General features: G+C 40.3%; 4 protein-coding genes across 4 annotated transcripts; 2 read left to right on the top strand and 2 right to left on the bottom strand.

Annotated features, from left to right (window-relative positions):
- Positions 1-400: 400 nt before the first annotated feature.
- tatdn3 (TatD DNase domain containing 3) lies at positions 401-10210 on the bottom strand. Its single transcript, XM_030771723.1, has 10 exons — positions 10008-10210; positions 9731-9763; positions 9562-9635; positions 9059-9140; positions 8897-8959; positions 8028-8137; positions 2632-2687; positions 2402-2514; positions 785-865; positions 401-672 (listed from the first exon to the last, which is right to left on the bottom strand). Exons 1-10 carry the CDS (start codon positions 10062-10064, stop codon positions 529-531), a joined length of 813 nt encoding a protein of 270 aa, XP_030627583.1. The 5' UTR covers positions 10065-10210; the 3' UTR covers positions 401-528.
- Positions 10211-10349: 139 nt separating this feature from the next.
- nsl1 (NSL1 component of MIS12 kinetochore complex) lies at positions 10350-13739 on the top strand. Its single transcript, XM_030772205.1, has 6 exons — positions 10350-10523; positions 10774-10852; positions 11241-11371; positions 11673-11727; positions 11946-12013; positions 13491-13739. Exons 1-6 carry the CDS (start codon positions 10350-10352, stop codon positions 13737-13739), a joined length of 756 nt encoding a protein of 251 aa, XP_030628065.1.
- A 995-nt stretch (positions 13740-14734) lies between these two features.
- On the top strand, positions 14735-15649 carry batf3 (basic leucine zipper transcription factor, ATF-like 3). Its single transcript, XM_030772204.1, has 3 exons — positions 14735-14809; positions 15090-15194; positions 15461-15649. The coding sequence occupies exons 1-3, from the start codon at positions 14735-14737 to the stop codon at positions 15647-15649; spliced, it is 369 nt and encodes a 122-aa protein (XP_030628064.1).
- A 6577-nt stretch (positions 15650-22226) lies between these two features.
- atf3 (activating transcription factor 3) lies at positions 22227-23366 on the bottom strand. The gene is made up of 3 exons (XM_030772203.1): positions 23124-23366; positions 22662-22769; positions 22227-22487 (listed from the first exon to the last, which is right to left on the bottom strand). The coding sequence occupies exons 1-3, from the start codon at positions 23364-23366 to the stop codon at positions 22227-22229; spliced, it is 612 nt and encodes a 203-aa protein (XP_030628063.1).
- Positions 23367-27256: the final 3890 nt, after the last annotated feature.

The raw sequence follows: 27256 nt of genomic DNA, 5'->3' as shown, positions 1-27256 counted from the left end.
TTGCAGCACACTTTTGAAATCGGCGCCTTGCAAATGATGTCACCCGAACCGAGATCTTCCTGGATTGGAAGTATCACCCGTTATCCTGAGCGAAGACATTTTGAGGAGAGCCGTAAGGACATCTGTTTATACTTTAAAGAGCAAATATAGCACCTGCCTTTTACAGTCTGAGGATTAACAGGGTGTAACATTTGATTTACATAGAAGGCTAGATACGGCCCTGTCGTCTTTGTTAGCATTTCTACATACGACATACACAACATACGATTTAATGTGGTCCATTTCATTCTTGTTGTTGCAGATAAGACACATCTGGTGTGAATGACAGCAAAATGTCCAGCTGCCAGACCCTGGGTAGGCTATCTCACAAACAAACTAAAATAAAAATTAAAAAAAAAAGTCCTGTGGCATATGCTTTATTATACAGATACAGGGGTTTCAGTCAAATAATATATCACGTGGATTCCACTGCGTTAGTTTAGATAAATTCAATAATGTGCATATTCTTAATATGAATATGTAAACCTTCTATGGTTTCAGAATTCTCTTGAGTTTTGGGAACAAGCGAAGGGCATTCTGCGTAGTGACGTCTGCAACCATCTCTGAAGGAATTCCTTTCACTCGAGCAATGTGTTCACATGACAGAGTTATGTTTTTTGGCTCATTTCTGACCTGAAAAGTGACAAAGGGGGAGGAGGGGGATCACATGACTTAGATAAATGGCATAAGCTACTGGATAACATATATATCTACATAGTTGCACCTGATACACAAGACAACTTACGTTTTTTTCAGGTCCTAAGGCAGGACAGTCTGTCTCCAAGCAAATGTTTTCCAGAGGAATCTGTCTGATGAGCTTGACTCTCTGCGTCATGGTACATGTCACAGAATTAGCAGGAACTTAATTAAAGTCCTAATATTGAAATACTTTGAGTTAAGAAGAGAGCTGAGTCAAATTAAACCCTTAAATGACAAACCCTACATGTCATTTTCCCAACATGTGATGACCACCTGTAGGTAGCCTAGTACTTAAAGATTACGACATTTCAGTAAATGTTGGGGATGTGTTACGAAACAGTGCAGTGGTGACTTACATACACTGGATGACTAGATTAGACTTAAACACCTTTTCTATCTTTCAATATTTTTCTAAATACTTTATTTATCTATAACAGTAATCACTAGAGTGGAGGTGATCACGAAAGTGATGGAAAAAGCAGTCCTACATGTAACTGTAACAATGTTAGTGTGAAATAGTTCTGAAATGAACTGGTGCAATGACAAGTAATTTACAGAGAAAAATCGGAGAAACATCTACAGAATAACATACTTTTCCCCTTCTTGGTTGGTGAGTGTGTGTCTCTTGCAGCATGAAATTTTCCCATAAAGCCTACATGTACTCCATGTACACAGAAGGGTTGCCAGGAATGTGGTTACCAGAGGTTCCACAATTGTTAAACCCAGTCTTATTTCCCTTTGAAACCTGATAAAGTCATTGTGTTTGTGACCAAGAGTGCAAACAAACAGAGAACTGCACCTCTTGGTTTAAGCTCATGTCACTTCCTGGTGCTGCGTAGGCCACTTGAATATATTGTCTAATTTTAATTTTAAGATATAAGCACACATTTTTTCATTTTCATTTATTACTGTAACATGTAAAATGTGTTCCATATTTTTAAGAAATGAACCTTTTAAAAATATGAGCAAGACTACAGAGTGTAGAACAGTCAGGACTACTCCTAATTTGACTGCGTTGCCCATGTGCAATTTAAGTCTGTGTACAGCGTGGCCTGATTAAGATGTTTATCATTTATTTATCAATTGAAAAATGGGATTTGATAGTTAAGCAGCTTGGGTTTTTTTTTAAGCAGTGGCTGTTCATTGTAATAGGCTGGCCTAAGTATTCTTATTTTTGTCTGTATTTTGTAGTTTTTGTCATTAATGGTATTCCAGAGTTGATTAAAGCCCAGTGGATGCAGACCACTCCCAGGTTGGTGTGAAGGGAACATGAATGATCACTCTTCCAATATTGTCAATAAAGAACACCTTAAGAGAAACAAATAATGTCCTCCTGAACTAAACACCAATACTTCACCATGACTGAAAAGTGTGATATCTTACCTCATACTTTGGTGAAGTAAGCTAGCTAGTTGATGGGTTTTAGAATTCACTGTTTCTCCAACAAGGCCTTAAGTGAGACTGCTTATAGTGCACATGGTTCTTTTAAAAGTGCACCTGGATTCTAAAAGGTCCAACACTAGCAGACAACAGCACCCAGAAACTTGCCTGTAAAAGTCAGATCTGGTGGGCAAACACTGCCTGAATCCCTGCCTTGGCACATACACTAGTGTGGAAGAGATGGATTGCATATAATAACAGGTGAGTAAGATGACCCTCTTACCTGTTGGTTTGTGCTGATGACAGGGGGGAAGGACAGGCAGTATCCAGCTCGTACTGCCTCCAGTGCCACTGATGGCTTCCCTGCAAAATTGTGTAACAGTGCGTCTCTAATCCCTGACAGAGAGAGAAATACACAAAACCTAATGAGGCTGGTGATAAGACCACACTCTGGTTTTGAAAGAGTACAGCCATTTTGAATTTTGTGTTCCAGTGTTAGCTAGAGGTCCTTGCCCAGTTCTTTCATGGTGCCTATGGTGACCTTGGCAGCAGAGCGGGAATGGACATTCCTGTTTTCCATAAAAAAAAAGAAACACTTTTATTTAAAAAGCATTTTTATTTCATAGGAACACTTTTTTAAAACAGACAATCACTTCAGGTTTAGTTAGTATTTCTCAGCATCATACAACTCTTCATTTTTAGATTTCTGTGCTACTACTTCCCTAAACGTAAGACACTGACCTACAGGTAGCCTGCAGGAGTGCTGACAGATGTGTACATCAAGGCCAAGTACACACTCAACAAAGCTATCCACAATGCAAAGAAGATCTACAAAGACTCAACTGAACAAAAATTCGGCAACAACGACACAAGAGTTGGCTGGCAGGGATTACAGTCTGCCACAGGCTACAGACAATAAAAATAAGCCCCCGTTGACACCAAACTCCCAGGACAATTAAATGTTTTCCACAGGAGATTCAAATCACAAAGGATCTCCCTTTCCCCATCCACCTTAGTCACTACCTCCCACCGTTCCATTTCTCACCTCCCCTCCACTCAGCCAGCCCTTTACCCTGAATGCTCAGTCTGCCCCCCTCCTCCCACACTCACCACTCCACTTTCCATTTCTGAGCAAGAGGTGCGGTCCTTCTTCAAAAAACAAAACCCCTGCAAAGCTCGAGGCCCAGACATGGCATCACATGCTGCCCTCAAACACTGCGCCAGCAAGCAGGCTCCAGTATTCACATTTTCAATCAGTCTCTGAACCTATGCAGAGTCCCCGACTGCTTTAAATCAGCCGTCATCGTTCCAGTTCCCAAAAAGTCCAAAATCTCCCACCTGAACGATTACAGACCGGTTGCACTCACCTCTGTGCTCATGAAAACATTCAAACATCTGGTCCTCTCCTACCTCAAAGCCGCTGCTGAACATCTTACAGACCCCTTGCAGTTTTCATACAGGCCCAGTCACTCAGCAGAGGATGCTGTCAACATGGGGCTCCACTACATCCTGCAGCACCTTGACAAACCGGACACCTATGCTAGAGTCCTGTTTGTGGACTTTAGCTCAGCCTTTAATACAGTCATCCCAGACCTTCTCCACAGCAAAATGGCCCAGCTGAACATTGACTATTCCATCTTTCAGTGGATTACAAACTTTCTCACCAACAGAAGACAATACGTCAGACTGGGCCCTCACCTGATCCTCTCACAGTTAGCACGGGTGCCCCACAAGGCTGTGTGCTGTCCCCTCTGCTCTACTCCCTGTATACCAATGACTGCGTCTCTGGCGATCTGTCAAAATCATCAAATTCACAGATGACACCACAATAGTAGGCCTCATCACCAACAATGATGAATCCAACTACCAGAGGGAGGTTGACTGCCTCGAGACATGGTGTGCAAGCAACAATCTGGATTGCAACACCAAAAAACCAGTGGAGATGATAATGGACTACCGAAAAAATGCTCCAGCCCACTCCCCCCAGCAATTAACGTCACTCAGGTGGAATCATTTGAGTTCCACTATCTCCAACACACTAAAACGGGACATCAACATCACCACCCTAGCCAAGAAAGCACAACAATGGATATTCTTTCTGCAACAGCCCACGCATCCTGGTCCAGTTCTCCAGGGCCATCGTAGAGAGCGTCCTGACATCATCTATCATGGTCTGGTACGACTCTGCATCAGCCCGCTCCCAGGCCAAGCTACAAAGCGTCGTACGCACGGCTCAGAGGGTCATCGGCTGCTACCTGCCCTCTATCAAGGACCTACACAGCTCCAGAGCCAGTAAACGTGCATGGAAGATTGTGGCTGATCCCTCCTACCGAGCCCACAGCCTGTTCGTAAGACTCCCTTCCAGGCGATGGTACAGGTCTATCAAGACCAAAACCACACGATGCCAAAACAGCTTCTATCCCAAGGCGGTAACCCTTCTTAACACCTCCTGAACTCTTGTACTGTTTGTTGTATTTGGATTTATGTGGAACCACTGTGCCTTTAGTATTGACTACTCATACCACATTACCACCTTCTGTGCCTCTATATCGACCACTCATACCACATACCTACTGTGAATTCTATGTACCATCTACCATTTAGCATTTAATTATTGAATTACACTACACACTGTCCTGGTGTTGTCTGTTGTATTGTATATCATGGCTCCAGAGTGCGACCATTTTTGTCACACATGCGATGCAGGGTGTAGCGTTATTTTTTTCCCACTCGCATTCTGCAAAGACCTGCCCCAACTCTGCCAATTTCCGTGGCACAAATATGATAGAACGGCCAACATTATGCATTGCATTTATTGCAAAGAGTGCGACCAAAGCACGGCTGGGAACAGTGCTTTTGCTGCTGGAGCATCGACATTCCAAATTGAAACGTTCAAAAAGCACAGTGTTTCCTAGAGACACATCCTGTAGTGGTGTAGGCAAAAGTGAGTGGGCACAGCTTTCACTCATGGTCCATCACCAGCCTACACGTTCTTTATAAGCTACTGCTGAAGTGAATAGGCGCTTTCAAACCGAACAGTTCTAAGGTCTCATCCAAGAAGAATGACCCCCTGGGGAGCTCCCTCTAGAACTACATACATTCTAGGGCAGGGGTGGGCAAATCCAGTCCTGGAGGGCTGGTGTCCTGCTGGTTTTTGTTTTCACCTCTTAACTATCTGTTGATTTTCACTTTGAAAACAGGTGTGCATGCTCTTCAGCCAATCAGAGACTGTATTTAGTTGGTCGACAAGAAAAACAGCAGGACCATGGCCCTCCAGGATCGGATTTGCCCACCCCTGTTCTAGGGCTTTTTTCCTGTTTGCATTTGTACCGCCAGTAGGAACGCTGAAGTGACGTAAGCCGGCCGACGGTGGTATGGCAATGTCATGCTAACAGCTGTTGTTTACACAGATAACCAGGGTAGCTGCACATTTTTAAGTATAAATTTAATGACTTTTAAGACCTTTTAAATACCTCTGAAAGGGGAAAAAATAATATTATTACCACAGCAAAAGAAATCGACAAACTAGACTACAGTATACACAGTTATTGAGTTTTACTGAATTTGAATGACAGAAATATTCGGCGCACATTAGATAACATAACTGCCTTCTCATTAACGAAAATAAAACTGTATGGTGATAGACCCAACCCAATGGAAAAAAGTCCCCCTGCATTTACCACCGCAGCAGCAGTGAACGACTCGATGGGCGTACTTTTCGGGTGCTAGCATAGCACTTGTGCCTGACGCTTGCTTGCAGCATCGTGCTTTTGGTTTTTTTCCATTTTCCCTGCCTCAGCCCTTAAATCGTAAGCTGGATAAACACATTCTTCTTCTAAGTTAAAATGCAGATCACAGCCACACAAGCGGACACACAAGCACCTAGTGTACGCTACCTCTTTAACGTACAAACAAATAGATATTGGACGTTGCGGAAATGGTCACTGTTGTAGGATATAAAATACCGGTGTAATAAAACAGACTGAACATGCCTCCCCTCCTACAATTCTAGACATTTAAGACATTTTTTGACCTGAATATCAAAAACTAAATTTAAGACGTTCTAAGACTTTATATTTTACACGGATTTTAAAAAAACAAAAAAACATACACATTCATACCTAGGGGCAATGTAGTGTCTCCAATTCGCCTAACCTGCATGTCTTTGGTGGCCCGGCCAGGAATCGGGTAGCCTATGCATCTTTTGGGCGGGCCTAGGCCCGTCAGGCCTGTCCGTTGGCTACGCACCTGACGTCCTGTGCCCTGACAGGTGCATGGCCAGCAGAGCAGCCCCCCCCCCGTGTATGGGAACTGACAAAAAAGGTAAGGCTTAAAATGTATTATTGCAGTGCCAAAAGGCGTGGTAAAAAAATTTGGGTGCACCTATATTATGTGCTGGTGCACGTAAATGAAAAAGTTAGGCGCACCGGTGCAACCAATGTAAAATGTTAGTCTGGAGCCGTGTATACTGTATTGTGTATTTCATACTGCAGATGTACATTGTACTGTACATTGTATTGTTTATAGTATATGTATTGCAGGTCCTGTATTGTGTATTGTATTGTATATTTATTGCCAAAATTAGGCCCCTACTATGTTTAGCTGATGCAGAAACCATTGTCCATGCATTTGTCACGTCTCGCCTCGACTACTGTAACGTTCTGTACTCTGGTTTGCCTGCCTCTAGCACCAGTCTTCAGCTCGTCCAGAATGCTGCTGCCAGAATCCTGACCCGAACTAGGAAGTTCGATCACATCACTCCCGTCCTGGCTTCCCTTCACTGGCTCCCAATTCACATGAGGGCTGATTTTAAAGTCCTCCTATTAACATTTAAAATTCTCTCTCTCTCCTCCCTCTCCTCTGCTCTTATCTTAACCTGGTCAGTTTCTGTCATTAACCTGCTCTCTTCTCTTTGTGTGAGTGGTCGATGTCTGCACCTCTTTCCTGGATGTGGCACCTTCCCCTGGCCGGCTGAATGACTTTGTGCCCTGCTGTCCCTGGGCCTGCTCCCCCCGCATGGCCCTGCTCCTCCTGCGCCCTCCTCAGCCACTACTCTTGCAACTTTCAATACAAAATTATCTATAAAATTATTTTTCTTATTTCATCTGTTAAGTGCCGCTACTCCAATAATGCTCTCCTTCCCTCCCTCTTCTCCTGCATGGCTGTGGCTCATCAGTCTGAGCATGAGTGTCTGGCTTGAATGTAGCTACTTTCTCTTAGGTGTGCCCCCCCCACCCTCCATGTCATCCCTCTTCACCGTCATCCCGATGGATGCTGCGGCTTCGTGTCCTCCTGCGCTGCTACAGCTGTGCCGTCCACCCCAACTGAGCCCCATGCTGTCTTGTCTTTCTTCATACTACCTACTAGTTGTGTTTTCATTTTATTATCACTGTGTTGTTTTGTAATTTACCCTCTGGGCTGGCACCTACTGCACACCTGGCTGGCCTAGAAGGGGTCTCCTCTCTTTGTGGTCCTTCTCAAGATTTCTCCTATTTTTCCCTAACGTCTGGGTTTTTTGAGTTTTTTCTTGCCCGCTATGAGGATCAAGTCAGGGGGTGCCACCCTGCTCTGTTTTGTTGTAATCCTGTGGGCATGTAAAGCCCTTTGAGACTGTAAACAGTGATATTGGGCTCTAAATAAACTTAAACTTGAAACCTGAAACTTATATTAGGCGTCTTGTGTCCATTGTTGTGTTGTCAAGTGTATTGTATCTGTTGTGTATTTACTGTGTATTTGTATTTATTGTGTATTTTGTGAACCGCATAGAGAAGAGCAAGTAAAATTCCTTGTACATGTAATGCACCATGGCGAATAAAGGTGATTCTGATTCTGACACTGTGCCAGCCCTAAACATGTGACATTATGGTACCATACATAAGCCAGAAGAGCAGCACTCGCTGTATACTCACACTGGCAATGCCAGCTCTTTGGACACCTCCAGTTGTCTTCTGAAGATCATTAATTGCTCTTCCCGCTCCTGAACAGTAGGTGCACACCATGGTGTGAAGTCTAGACCAATCTGTATTCACACACACACAAACAAACAAAGACACTCAGGAAAGAAAGTTACCAAAACCATATAAGTTTGTAACAATAAGAGTGATGTGGGAGTCCACTCTTTTTAACTATTTTTAATGACTACTTGTTTGAGTGTTACAGTGAGGATAAGAAGTCAATGCAGGCTAGCAAATAATTGGCAAACACTTTAAGTGTGCTACCCCAGAATGATGATGGAAAAATGATGGCATGTCAAAAAATAGCTTTTTGTAAGAAGGTAGTTTAAAATAGCTGCTATATCTGCTGTGGCACGGCTTAGAGAAGAACATGCAGAGTTTGAATAGAAGTCATTCTACCATCACAAATGGCTTACTCAACAGGAAGAGTGTTGACTTTGTTAATTTTCTAAACCTTGTGAGAAAAAAGCTCTGAAAAAATGTACATTCCCTCAAAGGCTTCTGTTCTGAAGGATTTACTTTATTTTCTATGGCCTTCTATGATTTTCATGAACTCACAAAAGAAGTTTCATTAAAAAAGAAATCTCAGTATGGATCTCAATATGGATGCAGGGCTAAAATCTCAGCTGTTCTGAAATTGTATTCTGACACCATCAGACAGGATCTTTGTTTATCACTTTACCATTAAATCCTGTAGTGCTTAGCTATATTTAATGTTGTGCACAGACAACTGAATTTCTGAGAGTGTTTCATGAGCACACGTTGAACAAAATACAAAGGTAACATTTTGGGTTTCAGAATCAAGGAGTGCAGTGTTCACATACTTCACCCACGGCAATGATGTCATTTCTATACTTCTGGAATAGAGGAAGGACTGGCTCTAAGTCCTGTGAAAACACACAGCCATAGGCAGCAGTCGTCAGTCAGGCTGTGTGAGAATAATATTGATTTGGGAAAGCTTTTTAAACTTTTACAGCCATATTCACCTGAATATTGGCACTACGTCTGTCCTGACCCGTGCCTTGAACTGGATGAATTCCAAAACAAGGTAATACAAGGTCTGGATAACTGAAGTGCAAACAGTAAGAGAATCCAAAGGACAACATTTTACCAGTGAAACATCAGCCGGTGACCATGAAGTGTGTAAACAATGTTAAAAATGTTCCAGTGAATTGTTTCATAAGAAACATAAGGAAAGAAAAGAGAGGAACATTCTCACTAATGTTGTGAACAGACCATGATACAGACAGCAGAGCTATTTTCTCAACAGCATGTCACTGGAAATATAAACTCATGCATGAAAAGAAATACTTAATGAATATTTGAAAAGAAACTATGTCTTTTTGAAAACATTCGGCAAAAATTGAAGCTTCTCACCAATTAACAAGGTCATCTAACGTTCACTATACATTAATCCCTTTTAAAGAACAAAGTCATTGAAATGAGTCAGGTTGCATGGACAGTACCAGCATTGAGAAAAGCTCCTTACTTCTTGGACAACTGGATTACTCTTTCAAAATCACTTGCATACTCTGTAACTGCCACAAGAGCTTTAACGTTTGCCTGAAATGAAACCGGAATTTATAAATATCGACCTTACAACATTATTATTAATATGTTCATGTGTTTCTATATGTTAAACTAAATCGTACACTCACTTCTTTGGTCCGTTTGATGACATCATCAAGGTCCTATGGACAACGACATAAACTTGGTCTCGGAATCGTCTCTAATAAACTCAATAATGCATTGCGGTCTGATGAACGTCGCGTAATTCTCTTTTGAATATTTGAATGTTCACAGTTGAAAGTTTAAACGTCTTCTAACACAAACCAGTCTTTGAAGTTACAATCAGACTGGTCTTTCTGTAGTTTTTTTTGTTTCTGGTTGACGTGTTTTGCTTTCACCCCAAGAAAAAGGCTGGCATTAACTTACCTCGACAAACTCAAGAGCTGATATGTGACAGTGACAATCAATGAATGCAACGTCCATTAATCAACACCAGGACAACAGCTTACTTTAGAAATGTTGTTGAGCTTACATTGTTACTAGAACGTGATACCTTCTTTTTTTACTTTCATGTGTGACACTTTTCAAATAAATAATCGTACCGAAGAAACGTTATTGCTGGTGTCTATGACTGCGTATTTTCAGTAGAGAGGTCCACGAACAGCTCGGGGAACGTTTAATCGTTTAAATGTTTCTTACCGAACCTATTTCGTCGGAAATCCTGTTTCCGCTTCTGGGTTGTTTTCATTTTGAAAAGTGGCGCTAAACATGGAGGCTGCGAATCTTCCCATCTTACAGTCGGAAAGCGGCCAGGATTTTAGGGTCAAATTAAAGTCCAAGAAAATAGTGGTTGACCAACTTACAAAATACAAGCATTCATTGAAAAAACTATTAGATTCCCAGTCTCAAATCTCAGAAGATGACAAAGAGAAACTGTTAGCGGTGAGCAAGTTGGATTCTCTCGTTAAATTACGCTGTTTCAGTCGACCTACTAACCAAACAGTCAATATCCCAGATAGACTCTTAACGTTTAGCTATATATGACATTAACTTGCTTAAGTTCAACGAAGTTTTCAAGCTACCGTGGTTAAGATTTTCCTCATTTGCAGTCACTCGTTACAACTCATGGAAATTATTGTACCTCTACATGTCTGTGTCGAACCCCCTTCCTTTGTACGTTTCGATATTTCAGACCTTTGAACAAACTGTACAAGAAAATGTTTTGATCAGCGGCCTTTCCTGGGAAGAAGCACCAGATGATGAAGGCAATGGTAGGTTATGTAACCAGTTGTCTTTGTTTCAAAGTATCTGTATGATTCCATGACTCTCTTATTAACTGAGAAAAGTTAGAAGAGATGGCTATTGCAGAAACCTTTATTTAGAACATGGCGTATCCTGTCGATTCTAACTAAGCAGCGCAAGACAGGATAGAACTTCAGAATTGGGACTGTGCAGTTAGGCAGGAGAAATCTGAGTGTGACCTAGGTGAGTTAAGCATCATTATGGGCACAGAGGGTAGAGGAGACGGGGTCGGGTGAAATTAACCAAATGGTGAGTGCTAATCTTGAGTGGAACTTTGATTTATGAGTGAGAATTTTAATTTAAAAATACAATGGCTACGACATGTACACATGTCTATATGTCTGTCTGTCTATCTAGACGACGAATGTAGCGCACTCGACGACGTATTGGATGAGAAAATTGTACAGACCTCTGCCAAACGCAGGTTTTACCCGAAGAAGATCCTTCCTTACGTTGTACGGGCCCTGAAAGCTGAGCGCAAACTCATGGTTGGTTTTGTATTTCCTATAAACAATTTGATCTACGAGCACGGTTTGTGTATCTACTATACAATACATGTTTCTATTGTATACACTCGATCAGTGATTCATTAACGGTACTGTAGTTCCTCACTGTAGCCACTAGATGTCACTTTGTTTTTGAAAAACCAAAGCCTAAACTCGAACTCTAAGCCTATATACAGTATGTATGTAAACGGAACACTTTAGAAAACCTTGACTGTGTTTTATATGAAATGCCATACATGTCCAGTTTTTATTCACAAATAGTGTCCTTCTGATGTGTTTCTAGGATTTCTATGTGTCAATGGTGAATCCAGAGGACATGAAAAAGGACCCTGTGCAAGGTGAATATGCAGACCATCAAAGCCATATCATTAAAACTGATAAAAACATTACCTATAGCTACTGAGAGAATACTTCTTGTTCATACTTCAGCCTTCATGAGACATTTTACTCTGAACTGTGAGTGCACTAAAGATTTTTTTGTGTGTGTTTGTGTCTTGAATACTGTTACTTTTGCGGTACTGCTGTTGTTTGAAGTTAACCTGTTATCATCTGACAGCTGACCTGATGAAGAATGTGTCTGAAGCTGCACCCGGGATGCTCAGTCAAGCACGTACAGTATCCAAGGTACTTTTTCATGCAAAGATGTATATCCACTGTGCTTTGGCCAAATAGTTTTTTTTACTGAATATGTTTGTTTATCTTATTAAGTTTTGATAATTACCATGGCAGTTTTATTCATCTCTGGTCATGTCAAAGGCTGAGAACAACTACAGGGCAAACTGAGGGGTACGTGCTCACAGAGCTGTAACAGTTCCAAATGTGGCTGTACAATACATGGTCTCAGAAATAATTGCGACTAACAATATAATTGTCTCTTTTGGTCAAATTAAAAGAATATTCATTTATTTTATTATTTTCAAACAAACTAAAGTCTTGAATGAATCCCAGGATACATCGTTTGGTTATTTCACTGTTATGTGAGTGAGATAATGTAATAACACAAGTACACAGCCTATGAAGTAAACCACGCCTAACTTCTCCCTCTGGTTTGGCTTGAGTCCAAAATGATCCCAAAAAAGTTAAGTCGTGTTACGTTTTGAAACAAGCACCATCTTGTGTCATGAATTCTGCCCCTCTCTCTACCAAATGTAGGCCCCTGTCCGTTTGCCGAATCCAGTGTCAAAAAATCACAGTTAAACAATTATGAAATAATTGTCAGAGGCCTACGTGCTTAGTAACTGTTTAGACATCTGTTTGGTTTGGTAATCCTATGTGAACTTCTGAACCCAGCCACTTGTTTCTAATAGGTGAGTCATATTTGCACAGTGAGGAATTAAAACGGTGATATATTACCCAGCAACCCACCCCCACCCCAGAAAAACAGTACATATTATCAGCATGTAATAAGTGCACAAATAGCGTAGAAGAAATGTAATTATTTCATCATCGTGGTGCTTTGAATGAGAAATTCTGCATTAGCGCTGTTCTGCTTTTGATTAATTTGCTCAGTGTCTGTCACTTTCTGATTTGCTGAGTGTTAGAAATATCTGGGCTATGTGGTTTTGACAAGTTTAAAACTAAAGTGAAAACTGACTCTTCATAACTTGCTGTCAACTTGTAAAGTCAAAAGCAGTCAATGGACAAGACAAACTCCTTCCTCTCTAATCGGACCTTTTTTTTTTAAATTTCTGTGTCATGTATATTTACATTTACATTCATTCATTTGGCAGACGCTTTTATACAAAGTGACCTACATGGTGACAGCATACAACATGTGCATAGCTAAGCTGACATGACACAACAGACAATCCTGATAAGTAAAGGCTGTAGTTATGACGTCCATTGTGCAGCTGTGAGTGTCATACAACAAAGGCACACAACCTGACAATCAAAAACAAACTGATAAACAGATGTAAAGTCATCCAGAGTGTGTTGCTGACGCATGGCACCTTTGGATGTTACACAGAGAGGGTTTTAAAAAAAGCCCTCAGGGGTAGAGACAGCATAATAAGTTGTTCTGTTTGATTAGTTTCCTTATTAAATCTGTTATACCAGGTGTTGAGGGGCTGATTCTGTGTTTGTGTCTGTCTCTTGTGTGCAGTCCCTGAGGTCGCTACAGCAGAGCGCTGAAGGTCTGTATCAGGCTTTAAACATGGAGCTGTCAGCGGAGTCTCTGGAGGTCTACAGGGAGGTGTTTGGCTGTTCTGTGCAGGACTCGAGCCCAGCCCTCCTGAGCGCAGCCCCAGGCCTCAGACAGACTGTGAGAAGAGCTGTGGTGGAAGCTGAGTACAGTGATGACTACATCCCTCCACGCAAAAGGACAGCCATGCCCAGTGAAACTGACCAGTGAGATTGACTGGTAGACTGTGTGGTCTGGGCTCTGACTGACAGAGGGCAAGCCGAAAACACATTAAATGTACAGATCCAACGTTGTGCTTTGTTTGATTTTCAAGACTTTTGTGTGTTTATGTTTGTGTTTGGTTTTGGGTTTTTTTTTTCAGTTTTGGTTCCCTTTTCTTGTCCTCTTGTTCGACTTGCAGTCTTACCATAAGCTGATAAAACTAATACATCAATACTACAACCTCTGATTTTATTGGCTTTTCTATGTATCTTTCAAGACCTGAAATATGACAGCATTGTGTACATTTGATAAAGATACAAGGCTCCAGGCATTTTGACAATACTTTGATTTTTGTTCACGGAAAATTTTGAATTGCAATAAAACGACGATTATGGCTTAATTAGATTTACATGGTGCAGTCACTAAACATAAGATTACAATCACAGTTGCACAAATGTAGTCCAACCCCTTCACTCACACCTGTTCTCATTTACCTCGCAGGCAGCCGCTTCCTTTTGCTGTTAGTTTCAGAATGTGGGATATCCGTGTAAATCTGTTTGGTTTCAAAAAGTTATATCAGCTTGAATATAATTGTCAAGAACGTTACTTAGTCTTAACTGCATATAAACTGACAGATTTTATCCGTCTCTCCGGGGACAGCACTTTATTTTCCACTCGCACATACGAGTATGCGACGTTTCATTAGAGCTACACTTGCCATCAAACTAGCGACACCTGGAGGACAAGCAACGCAACTGATGATGATCTCTACCCCAGGTCAGGTTGTCGGCTCTGACCATGTGATTTAGAAGAAAGTTTTAGGGCAATTTCAGTAAAGCGGTAGCGCGGTAGAAGCGTTTCAGGCGATTGCAGCATCACTACCAAAAAAGAAACATACGACTTAGATCTCCATGACAGATGCGTTCTGGCTCTGAAGCAAAAGTTTACAGCCCCACTAGACACTGGTCGGTTAATCACCCATGTGTTCCCCGTTTTCACCTGTCATGTCAGTTTGCAATGCCTCTCTTGTTGCTGTGCGTAAAGATGCTTCGAACGTGTATATGTTTCGAAGAAGCGAGGTAAGGACTTTTTCAGTAAAAAGATGAACTTTTGTACATTTATAGTTTTGTCTGCGTGTTTATTGCGCACATTTACATTTAACGTTTTCTCTTAGACGTTTTTCTTAGTTCTTAATTGATTATTGGAGTTCCGATATTTCTGCACGAAATTTTTTATTCTTATGCTACTCAGTGTTAAATAAGCAGATACAAATGCTGACCGTTTCATTTGGCGCATTTATTTCTGTGAGCATACACACGTTTGAGTTATATGCTATTGTTTGGTAATCCTATCATTCAGAGCTCTGATGACGATGATAAGAGGCTGAAAAGAAGAGAGAAAAACAGAGTTGCTGCGCAGAGGAGCCGCAAAAGACAAACGCAGCGCGCAGATGAGTTGCACGAGGTGCATTCTCGCATCTTCATCTTCTTTCTCACATACATCATTAAACAGAATTATTATAGCATCACTATAAATACACACACCTATATACACAGAACACTGAAACCAATATTTGCAATGCCGCAAAACGTGTCGTGGTTTATACTGAAACAACCCGTTGACCACACAGAATTACAACGATGAGTTATGGTTGCAGTGCCGCTCTTCGTAAATATTAAGCATGCTGTTATCAGTTTGGCATCACTGTCCTTGCCCTGTGTTTTCTTCAGGCCTATGAGTGCCTGGAACAGGAGAACAGCTCCCTGAGGAAGGAGGTTCAACTCCTGATAGAAGAACAAAGACTCCTCACCGAGGCCCTCAAAGCCCACGAGCCCCTGTGTCCAGTCCTGAACTGTTCCATTAACACAGCACACAGAGCCAAAGAGAGCTCCTTGCCTCCAGGCTCTGTGTCTAGGTAGGGCTCTGCCAGACCAGCTGTCTGTCTCTAAAACCTGCTTAAACAAGCCACAGTCAATGCGTGGTTACAGTAGTTTTCTTTACAATCGATATCACTTGCTGTTACATAGATCTTGCTGTTAAACTGAATTTTGATGCTGAGTTCTAAGGACCTGTTTCTCAGACCAGGCGTGAATTTAGTCCTGGACTGCATTTCTGGATTATCCTCAAATTTAAGGAGGCATATAACTTATAGTTCTGCATGCTAATCGCCTGTTTTTTAGGTTAATGTGTGCTTACTGGACTGTAAAACAAGTGAATGTAAATTAAATGTTAAGTCTAATTTAGTGTAAGGCCACTTAAAAATCCTATTTGAGAAATCAGTCCTGTTTGTTTTCAGATTACGATCGATTCATTGTGAAATCCTATGCTTTACAGAATGAAATCATGTTGAATTATTCACTGTCTCTTTGTCAGTGCAGTATTGGGAAAATCCAGGAGACAATAGTTTGCTGCTGTGTTCTGTGAATGCTGTTTGCTTTTGTGAATTTCTCATTCTTATAGTTTACTGACAGCCATATGAACACTTTGATGTGCCACAGGCAATCTGCTTATTGTTGTCTGTGAAAAACAGCTTCCACTTTACTACAATTAATTGTAAACCCTTCAGACCTGTAACAGTCACAACCAAAAGGAATCATGAAGTTTGTCAGCAGCCTCATCTGATACACACGTGTTACGAAAGAACCAGTGAACAACAAGAACAACAGAAAAGATATAAAAATTGCCCTACTCCTTTTAAATATATCCTCTCTTGTTTGATACTGGAAAAAGTCTCTGTGTGTGTGCTCTCTCCTGAAACATTTGGACTTTCACTCTTGCCACACCTATGTCACATTACCTCAATCATCGAAATAAAACATTAAATTATTTTTATCTCACAAAAGTGTTGTTTTGTCATTGTTAATACTAGTACATTGTTGTGTGAATCCTCATCAAAATGCTCTCTGTTTGCTTTTTTCTTTTCTTTTTTTTAATCTCAAGGAGATGTGTGGCAGAAATTACAGTGAATTCTTGTGCTGTAATTCCATTTTTTGTGTCCATGGGAAAGTTGGAAGCTTGGTACAATTAGTTTAACTGTATCTCACAATAATGAGTTCATCATTCATTGCTCACTCATTTCTTTTATGTTAGAATGCAGTGATACATGAGCCCAGTTTTTCATTTGGGGGGGGGGGGGGGGGGGGGGGGGGCGGGGGGGGGGGGGGGGTTGGTTGCTACACTCAGGCCAAATTTGTTTCGAGCGTATCGCTTCTGTAAAGCCTGTGACCCCTGTGCCTTCCAAGAGTGTAGAATGTGTACTTCTTTTTTTCTCTTCGTGTTTTCTCTTCTCATTTTGAACGTTCTTGATCAAGACCCTGCTCAGGTTTACTTTCACTTCAGCCTCAGGATGATGTGAGACATCATTTTAGGAATGTGGTCTGTTGGAACAAGTTACTTGCTTTTTTGACGGCTTGAATCTAAGCCACTGCCACAACATCAGCTTATGCCATTTACATGCTTTGTTGTCATTGTTGTTTCTGTAACAGAAAACAGTTCATGTGTTTTTATATAACCTGCATCTCATACATTTGCTCAACTCAAAATGCATTGCCAAATTACTTACTAAGACTGAAAGGAAACAAAAGTTAGAAAAGAGGATATGTGAATGAATTCAGGACTGGGAAGATGAGTGATGGAATGTACACTATTCTGTGGACTTGGTTATTCTGAACCGTGGCCCAGTAATAGCATATTTCATTCCCTCTTCTGCCCTCTTGTGGCCAAACAGCATTTCACCACAGAGTTCTGAAAAGCCTCTCTTGTACCTCTCACAATCGGACTCTTAAGACTAAATTATATATACATATTTATGTGTGCCTGTATGTATGCATGTATGTATGTATGCATCTATCTGAACCAAAAAGAGTGTATGTACATGTGTGGTGAGTGTTTGTTAATGTGTGTAGGTGTAATTTTGGCTTATGAGTCATAATTTACAAAAACATGATAGTACGATGATGATAATGACATGATGGTAACAGTTAAATAAACATATACATATATATGTGTGTGTTTGTGCAATACACATACCATACTATCCTACATATATACATACATACATACATACACACACACACACACACACACACACACACACATATATATATAGACACACACGTACCTTTCATCTTTCTCTCTCTCTAACACACAAAAAACACACTATCTAATATGTGGGGAAAGACAAACCACACGCATTCTCAGAGATTTACATAGCCGGAAAACTGAAAGAATGGCTTCCTTCCTACCCTGTAAGTTCCTGGTAGTGTGTGTAGGTGTTTGGCCCCAGATTCCTGGAAACGCCCGGTGTCTGAAAGAACTTTAGAAGGAACTGAAATCACATGGATTGCATTTCTGTTGAACCTACATGACTTCCAGGAGCCCCTTACTCAGAGTGAGAGATGAGACATTCAGAGGGGTTTTGTGTTGTGGACCCTGTCCTGAAAAAATAAGCACTCTGGGCTTAAGCATGTGCAGTTTTTCAGAGGAATTCTGCTTTCCTCATAATGCTGAAATTCTCACAAGCCCCAACATGTTCTCATCCACAACCATATGAATGGACTTGAAAACACACACACACACACCCGTCACCTTTCAACTCCTTTTGCCCCCACAGTGACTTAATGAACCTTCTTTTATACTTATTGCTCTTTTCCTGTCTTGCACATTTGTACCGAATGCACTCGCTTAGTTTCAATGCGACATGCCTGGAATATTACGCAAAGTTTGCAACAAAATGATTACACTGATTGCTATATGTTAGCTCATATCCTATCCTGCAAGTGTATGTTTGCATCATGCAGGATGTGACTGGAGAGGTCAGTCTTAGTATTCATTCATGTTTGAACTTCAGTTGTCACATGAACAGTGAACCACTGGTGTGTGATGGTGTATTCATTCAACCTTGAACACTTTGGTGTAATTACTTTTGCATATTGCTCAAGTAAATGTCTAGCCGCCACAGGTGTGTGAGAACAAGCATTACTGAATATGCACAATAGACATCATACTGATGTGAAATGAAATGGATATGAATGTGAAATTACAAATGTGAGCAAATGAAAACAGAAGCTTTTGTGGCTTTGCTGGCTTTAGGTCAATATGGGAGCTCTTTGTCAGGTGTCAGGGATCATAAAAATCTTATCTTTGAAAAAGACAACCAGTTTTGAATGAGTTTACTGGTGACTGTTTCCATTCTGATGAAACTTTTCATGGCTGCTGTATTAATAGAGGTGTTTTCCCTGAAAGGGAAATGTCAAAGATTTACTGTTTGCTATGACATGGCGATGTTGTTGAAAGCGATGAAACTATTCTGAGGGAGAAGAGCCTTTCTCTCATTAATCTAGTGACACAGTAGCTGATGGACCCTTTCTGGTCAAAGTTTAAAATTTCTCTCTGTGTATCAGCCCGAGAGCCCAAAATCACATCCTCCACTCAGACCATCTCACTGGCATCTCACTGTGGATATGAGCATTGTCCTGCGTACTTGGTCCTCAGCTCCCAGTAACTTATATCATGGATAGTGTTTTCTTGCAACTAGAAGAGGATAAATGTTAAATGGAAGCAAAAAAGGCCCAGCGTAACCAGTAAAACTTGTACAATATCATCTTCACTTTGTAAATTTCTTTCATTCTTTCTTTCTTGAACATTTTTCATCCATTTTCTTCAGCTGGTAGTTGTCTTTCAGGTACACTGTAAACGCAGTCCTAGACTGGTTTCCATCATCTTATGGTTATATTGTGACGTTGAGAGGAAACTCTTAGCACACATCTGTCTGACTTGTCATTAGATCTGATTCCATGTTTTCTTATGAAACCCTAATGACAATAGGGCTGGAGCACATGGAACACATTACGTTGCACATCTGATCTGATTGCACCACTGATATGTTTTCCAGCCAAACAGGACATGAACAAAAATAGTATTAGTAATTCTGACTGCAGGCTAACAAAGCCATGCTGCAGTAAGGAACTAGACACTCAGTAATGACAATACAGTTTCATTCCAGTTATTGTTACTGAGGGTAATTCAACACAGAAACTCTACTGTCTTAATCTTTTACACACACTCAGAGTAGTCATACAGATACCAAAAGTAAAATTTAGCTGGACAGTTGGTCATTGAACAATTGAACTGAAAAGCAACTTTCCCAGAAGGAAAAACTTTCCAAATATGGAAACTACCATGTTGGTTGTGCTGGGGAAATATTCCCCTAATACTCTATTTGAATTTCACAGTCTTGTTTACTGGTATTACACTGTTTTTACCAGCCTATCACCAGTTTCAACTGTATCCCTCTACAGGAATTCCTGGGGATTTTATTTTTAAAATGCTTGTAAAGAACTGATTACCTCTATCTTTCCCCAACTTAACATAATTATTAACCAGGAAAATACTAAATTAATCCCACTTTTTAATCCCACGCTTTCCTCGTAAGGGCCAGTCCCTTTGTGGTTTAAAAGAAATATTTTGACTTATTATCTTACTAGGCACGGCCTGATGATTCAGACTCTTCTGGGTGTGAGAAAAGAGCTGTAGGGTGAACAGAGCTCTCCTGCACTGTGGCTCAAGACCTGATATCCTCCAAAGAAATACACACTTGTCCTGACACTAAAACTCAGCAAGGGAAATGTGTCAATAAAGACTAATATATAAGACAAGCACAGACTAATATGCAGTATATGTGGTTTTATTAATAAAGTATAAAAAACAAGAATGCTTCAGACAGTGAATGAGTCTTTACACCAGAGTTAAAGTAGCTAGCTTCAAATCCACCTTCAGTCTCTTACAAACAGACGTCTGTCACAGTGCTAGGTGAAAAGAAAATGTATATGGGAAGGTTCAGCTTCACAGAGTAATAGTAGCTTTAGTTTCAGTGCACTCTTCAGCAGTGCTGCATTTCATGACCAACGTGTTCACACCCTATTGTAGAACACACAGAAAACTGAGATTGCTGACGCCTGCGCCTGCACACTTTCTCAAACAAACATAAACAATCAGCCAAAAAAATCCCTCTGAAACAACACGGATACATAAAGGGTTTTTTCCCCCCCGAGAGGTAAACAAAGACGTGATGGACAGAATAGGTTATCTAAAAGTTTTCTAAATGGTAGAGAATTAGCATCTGTTCTGTTTTATTATACTCTGTTTTTCATTTTAAAGAGTGCCCTTATATTTGGGGGGGGGGGGGGGGGTTGCACAATATAGTGATGTGACAGCCCTGTAATAACAGTGATAACAGTGAAGATTAGCAGCTCAATGATCCTAACACTTTAGATTATTTTATAAGAGATTTTGGTTTGACATAAGTGCTGGAATCTGAGTTATTTATCAACAACAGTTTCAAGAGCTTTTCTTTACAAAACTTTCTCTTTTTTGGATCAATATAGCTTAAAAAAATCAAAACTAAATTAAAAACATCTTAAGATGAACATAAGCTCCATGGTAAAAAAAAAAAACAAAAAAAAAAAACAGGCAAAATGAAAGCACGTTGCATACATAACCCAAAACACCTATTACAGACATTCTGTACAGGCTAAACAGGGAGACATCAGTCACTCAAAGACAACATGTTTTTCCATACACGCTACGGTCTCTTCCTCAAATTTAATCAGCAGGCCAGATGAACTATTGTCAATAAGTCGACTTTGCTTGTACTTCCCTGTTCCTTCTGTAGAGAAATAAAGGAGAGAGTAAATGTCATAAAGAGGAAGCTGTTGAAATTTACAGAGGAGTCAAAAGAATGTTTAACTCTGCCGAAATCAACAGGGCCTCTCACCTCCCCGTGCAGTGCTTACTTTCTTGAATATCTAAGAGCATTTTTTTTTCTCTAGTGCTTATGTTCATTGGTTCCTTTAACTCTTCATCCTTATTGTCTGTTTATCATACATAATTCCACATCCTGAGAAATAAGTAGCAGCTTGGTGTGGCAGATTATGCTGACATTAATTCAATGCAATGTCTTAAATGTAGAGCAAATGTTTCATATGCTAGAAGTCTTTTCTGTGTTATTGTATATTCACAAGTCCCAAATCACAGAAATAAAAATCATCTACACTTCTAATACTCAGGGTCAATGTCTACACAAACAATAATCTGTCTTACTGATATATCACGCGGGTTCCACATTACCAACAGGCCTGTACCCTAAACCAGCCAGTCAAATTCTGCTCTTTGACCTGCCAACAAGACTTTATGTTTTGCTGCACATACAACAATCAGATTACACGTCCACCACGCACAGTGTACAACTTTAAATAAAGTCATTAAAAAACAACAACAACAATAAACAAACACATTAAATATCCTTCCACACTTTAGTGCTATAAACCGTTCTGTTCATACTCAAGTGTCCCCACAACACACCTTCAGTGAGCCGTAGCAGGCACGTGTGTGACATCTAGTCCATAGTTCTGTACAGCAGTGACACTTTGGCTTTCTCTTTGGCCAGGCGCTCCTTCACACCATGCAGGTAGCTTGGTAGTGGGTACAGTTTGTGAATCAGAGATGCCCGCATGTGGTGGCTGGCATTGTGTTATGTAGTGAGGGAGTGGGCGAGAGGCTCAGACCCTGCAGGTTGTTCTCCTTGATCTGCTGGATGAAAAGGTTTCTCTCGTCCTCAGGGGTCTGTCCGTTCTGTGCGCGGACGATGCAGGTAGGCCGATGAAGGTTGAGCATGTAAACCAACTGCTGCTTCTGGTTCTTCAACTCCTCAATTTGAGCTTTGAGCTCAGCATTGATTGACTCCAACTTCTCTGATTCCTGAGAGAAAGATATGGTGGAGTTAGTTTTTCAAAAGTTGTGCTATAATTAGAGGAACACACCTTATTCACTTTAACACTATTCACAAACCAATCGGTTCATTTCAGATAGTCTTTTTCACGGTCTGTACTGTCCTCACTCACAATTTCCAGAAGACCAAATAGTAAAGCCTACCTTTTGTAGACAGTCAGTTTTCTCCTTCTTCTTATTCCTACATTTCGCTGCAGCTATTTTGTTTCTTTCCCTTCTCCTTTTTCTCCTTTCCTGTTCCTCTGGCGTAAACTGAAATAAAATATTACGAAATTAGTGAGTTGTTTAAATAATTAGAAATTGATATGATAAATAAAAAAATCTCTCTCTAAATCAGGTCACTGGGGCTGAGTGCTAAGTCTAAGAGTCATGAAGGGGAGACATGCCCAAGCTTGTCCCAATATATGGAGCATGATTAATGGACTGTGTCAAAGGGAATTAAGTAAACATGACAGCTCTATGTATTTTAACTACGGTCAAATATTAATGACTAAATATAATAACTATATTAACTATTTAAAAAAAAGAGAAGTTATTATAAAGAGTGTCATTATGTACTCTGTGTTCTTGGCTGATGTCACTCATTAATCAAATTCAAGTTCTTACCTCTCTCTTTACTGCCGGCTGTTCGGCGGGTCGATCGGAACTTGAGTTCGCTAGGTCGGTCGTCACGGTGCTCATGCCGTTGGAGAGGCGTTTATTCTGGATAGCGAATCGCAACTCCTCTTTGACCAAGGGAGAGAAGTTGGTGAAGTCGTCCAGCGTAAGTGAGCCCGGAGGTGAAAGGCAAGGTACCAAAGCTGACGCACTGATCTCCGAAGGACCCAATCCAGGATGCTGAAGCATCATTCTGCCCACTGAATTTAAAAACATCGACCCGTCAACAATCAATTTTACCCCAGAACAGTTACCCATACGTAGCGCAGAGTCCAAATCATGAAGAGAGTGAGGGATATTACTCAATAGTTTACTTTATCGCTGGATAAAATTTTTACGTATTCATTTTTCGGCATACCATCTTTTTATATCCGAGGTAGCATAATTAATTTCACCATAACTAGAATATAACACACCATAGAGGAAAGTATAACTCCTCTAGAACCTCGGACAAGACACGAACTGATTTTAATACAAGCTTAGCGTTAATACAAATTCATAGCGAATAATCCTATAATTGCCGGAGCCTATAAAACAGTCCACTGTCTTATTATCGTATTGACTTAAGTATACGCATATGGTGCACAAAGTGATAACATTTCCAAATCCACCACATAACCCATCATAAAAGTGAACTGCTACACATGAACATGCCGCCCAGGCGGTCGTCTGGTTTGGTTGGCTTGCCTATCAATACGGGTACATTTACAGTTAAAAAAGTGATATGATAAATAAAACCACAGCTATAACTAGAGCGTGGTTATAGCTGTACTTACTCCTCGTCGTTAATACTGAACGGTTGAAAACTTGATTTTTACTCTCGAAACATGCCTTATCACCAGGTATTTGCATAGCTCTGTTGTAAGTGCCTATACTAAAATTTAACCTACAATAATCAAAGCTGACTTCGCAACTCCTACAATGAATAACAAAAATATGGTTAACCTTTAGTCTGAGTAAACCCTTTTTGTTGTTGTTACACGTTTTAGCCTATATTCTTTACAGGAATTATCTGAAATACAGCTGAACATAAATCACACTGGTTACGCACGAGAAACGTTTCTGAGTAACATACTTACATACCTCGTGATGAATTCAAGACAGGAGTGAACTATCTTTACTTCTACTTCGATTTGTGTCTCTTCCCTCTCTGATTAAAAAGTTACCGTTCTCGCCGGTTCATTGCATCACCCCTTTTTATAGCCCTAGTAGACTTTACTAGCAAGAGGGCCGGGCTTACGTGACGTCATCCTATTTATAGCTACAGGAAAGCTCTCTTCTCGGTGATGCAATCCGGCAACCCCGTTTAGCGCACCATAACAGGCCAGGCTCAGCCCCCTAACACTCATGGAATGTGAGTCGTAACATTTCACACTAATGAGCAAATAAAGACATACCGGTTTAATGACATGGGATTTGTGGTATGCCCATACCGTACTGTTATGTATCACCGTGTAACTTAATAAAAAAGGAAAAAGGTTGTAGTGATTCAGGAATGAGGTCAGGCAGAGAACATCATCTCTGTGGTGCCCGACCTACCTCTATGACCGAGATTCAGTGAGTTATTCACTTTGTGAGGAGGAACAGGGTCCTCACTGTAATACTATGAGAACAATAAAAAATCAGTGACTTTTTGAAAACCTGACAGAGATGACAATCGGCTACTGGAGAGGGAGAGAGCGCCCAAGGTAACTGTTTCATTAGCCTCTCTGCTGTGATCTACATAGACAGAAAGCTATGACTTGCAATGATTAAAGAATGGTTTAGTTTTATTAGGTGTCACAGCCTTTTGGTTGTGTCTTCTTTCTTGATGTCTTATTTGAGAACTTAAAATCACTGTCACAGCAGAGTTGAGGATAATCATCCTTTTTGAGGGATTGTAGATTAAACTAAAAAGAAGATTTACTATAATCAAATACACATCTCAGATAATACTGATTAGGTATAATTGTTTGAGATTTCTATGATTTCAGTAGATGAAGTGTGTTTGGAAAGCTGTATCTCTCTAGGTAGAGAGAAAGAGAGAGAGAGAGAAAGAGAGAGAGAGAGAGAGAGAGAGAGAGAGAGATCAAGCTGAAGGGATGACAGATCATTTGTGACCTTTGTCACTCATTGAATGTTAAAAAAATCTTTTATGACTGATCCTATTTAAACCTTTGAATTCTCATTAATTTTCTGTGGCTGTCATGCTATGCTATCTGCCATCCATCATCATGTTGTTGTGTAAGTAAGGCCAAATATTCTAGAAAGATCTGAAATGGCTTGAGAAGTTATTGTCCTGAAAGCTCTACCAGCAGTGAGGACCATCAGAAAGCCTGCCTTAAAAGAGGGAGAGAGAGAGAGAGAGAGAGAGAGAGAGAGAGAGCTTTCTCTTTCTGTGTTCTTGGATTTGTTTTGGAGTGGCTGAGAATTGAAAAATGAAAGAGTGAATTTAGGGAGTGGGCCGTTGGTGGGGCCAGCATTCCTCTGTCCGCTGTGAAGTGCAGCTCGGAGGCTGAGTAATTATCCAGGACAAGCTCTTACCTTCATGTTTCTGGAACCTTCCAATCCTCATCTCATCCCTTTCCAATGTAATTACCCCCACCCACCTCATTCTTCTACATAAGTTATATTTCTCTCTTTACACAGAGACACACAACTGTTACCAAGGAGCAATGTGACAGAGGTCAAACACAGCTGTGTTGATTTTCCATGCTGTGTGAGATTACCCTGTGAAGAGGGTATAAATGTGGCCCCTGAGAACTCTGTGAAATCATAAAATATGTTAATATTTCACCTGATGGTTTTCCAAGCACTTTGGACAGGTGAAGCCTAGAGAAATGTCGTTTGGAGAAGTATTGTAAAACAGTAGAACACTGAAGAGTTTGAGAAAGGGTGTTGAAACTGGGCTGAAAGTCAGCTGAAATTAAGTTGCCATGAATTTGTTTTATGGGGTGATTATGATATGCAGGATTTTGAGTTATATGTTTACAGATGTAGAACTCAGCATTTGAATGTTAGGCTTTCAGACAGACTGTGAAATATTTTATTGATAACAAAGATGCCTTGTCACTAAAAAACAGTCAAATTCTTGTACCTCAGAGACAGCAAAATAATTCCTCCATGACACATTTGGTTATATTTATACATACTCCTTTTCATACTGATTTGTCATCATCAGGCAATATTTAATTTTAAAAACTAAGACAGCAGAATCACCTGATTTTATCCTGAATGTATGGCTGAGATTGCTGGTCTCAGAGTTCAAATTATTATTAAAACAAAAGTTGGGAAAACTGGGCCACATTCCACTTATCAAATGAGTGACAGCAGGTGTTTAACATGGTTAACAAAGAGGCTCAGATACTTTATAAATATACAACTTTAGCAGACTCGCTGAATTTTTGAGTGATGGAACTTTATAATTTCACTCAGTTTATATTTAAATCCTGTAACAAATACATTTGAAAGAAAATGTGAATAAAATACTTGAAATTTAAAATTATTTAATCAAATACATATAGCATGTATGGGTCTGTTGGTTCACAACAGAAAACACTTGAAGTACTTAAGATTCTACATGAAGTAATAAATACTAAATAGATTAAGCTATAACGAAGGGTTCAAGTTTCAAAACCTAGTCTATCACTTGAGGGAGAAACGCAACGGGAAAGAATGATGATGTATTCTGAAATGGTCTTCATCAAGCCATTTGTAAAAGGGTACGCGTATGTAAAATGTAAAACTCTGGTACATCAACACTTAAAAACTTCATTTAATCAAAACGTCTCTTCAAAGTCCTAATAAGAGTAAACTTGGTAACACCCCAGTAATCAGATTACACACATACATACATACATACATACATATATATATATATATATATATATATATATATGCCGTGGCTTGTCATCCGGTATACGTTTGCGTAAAACCGACATGTAGATCACAACGACGTCACAAAGCAGAGTCTTCACTATTATGTCGTTTGACAGGTGTTTAAAGGTCTTGGGTCATGCTGTGCGCTCAAAATGATACTGATGCAAATGTACAGCTGCTAAGTCAATACTGAGCCCATCGACTATAAATACCCGATGAGGCTT

The sequence above is a fragment of the Chanos chanos genome, chromosome 4 (assembly GCF_902362185.1).
Source record: "Chanos chanos chromosome 4, fChaCha1.1, whole genome shotgun sequence".
Classification (NCBI taxonomy): Eukaryota; Metazoa; Chordata; class Actinopteri; order Gonorynchiformes; family Chanidae; genus Chanos; species Chanos chanos.
Note: the sequence above shows the minus strand (reverse complement) of the source record. Positions and strands in the feature narration are given on the sequence as shown.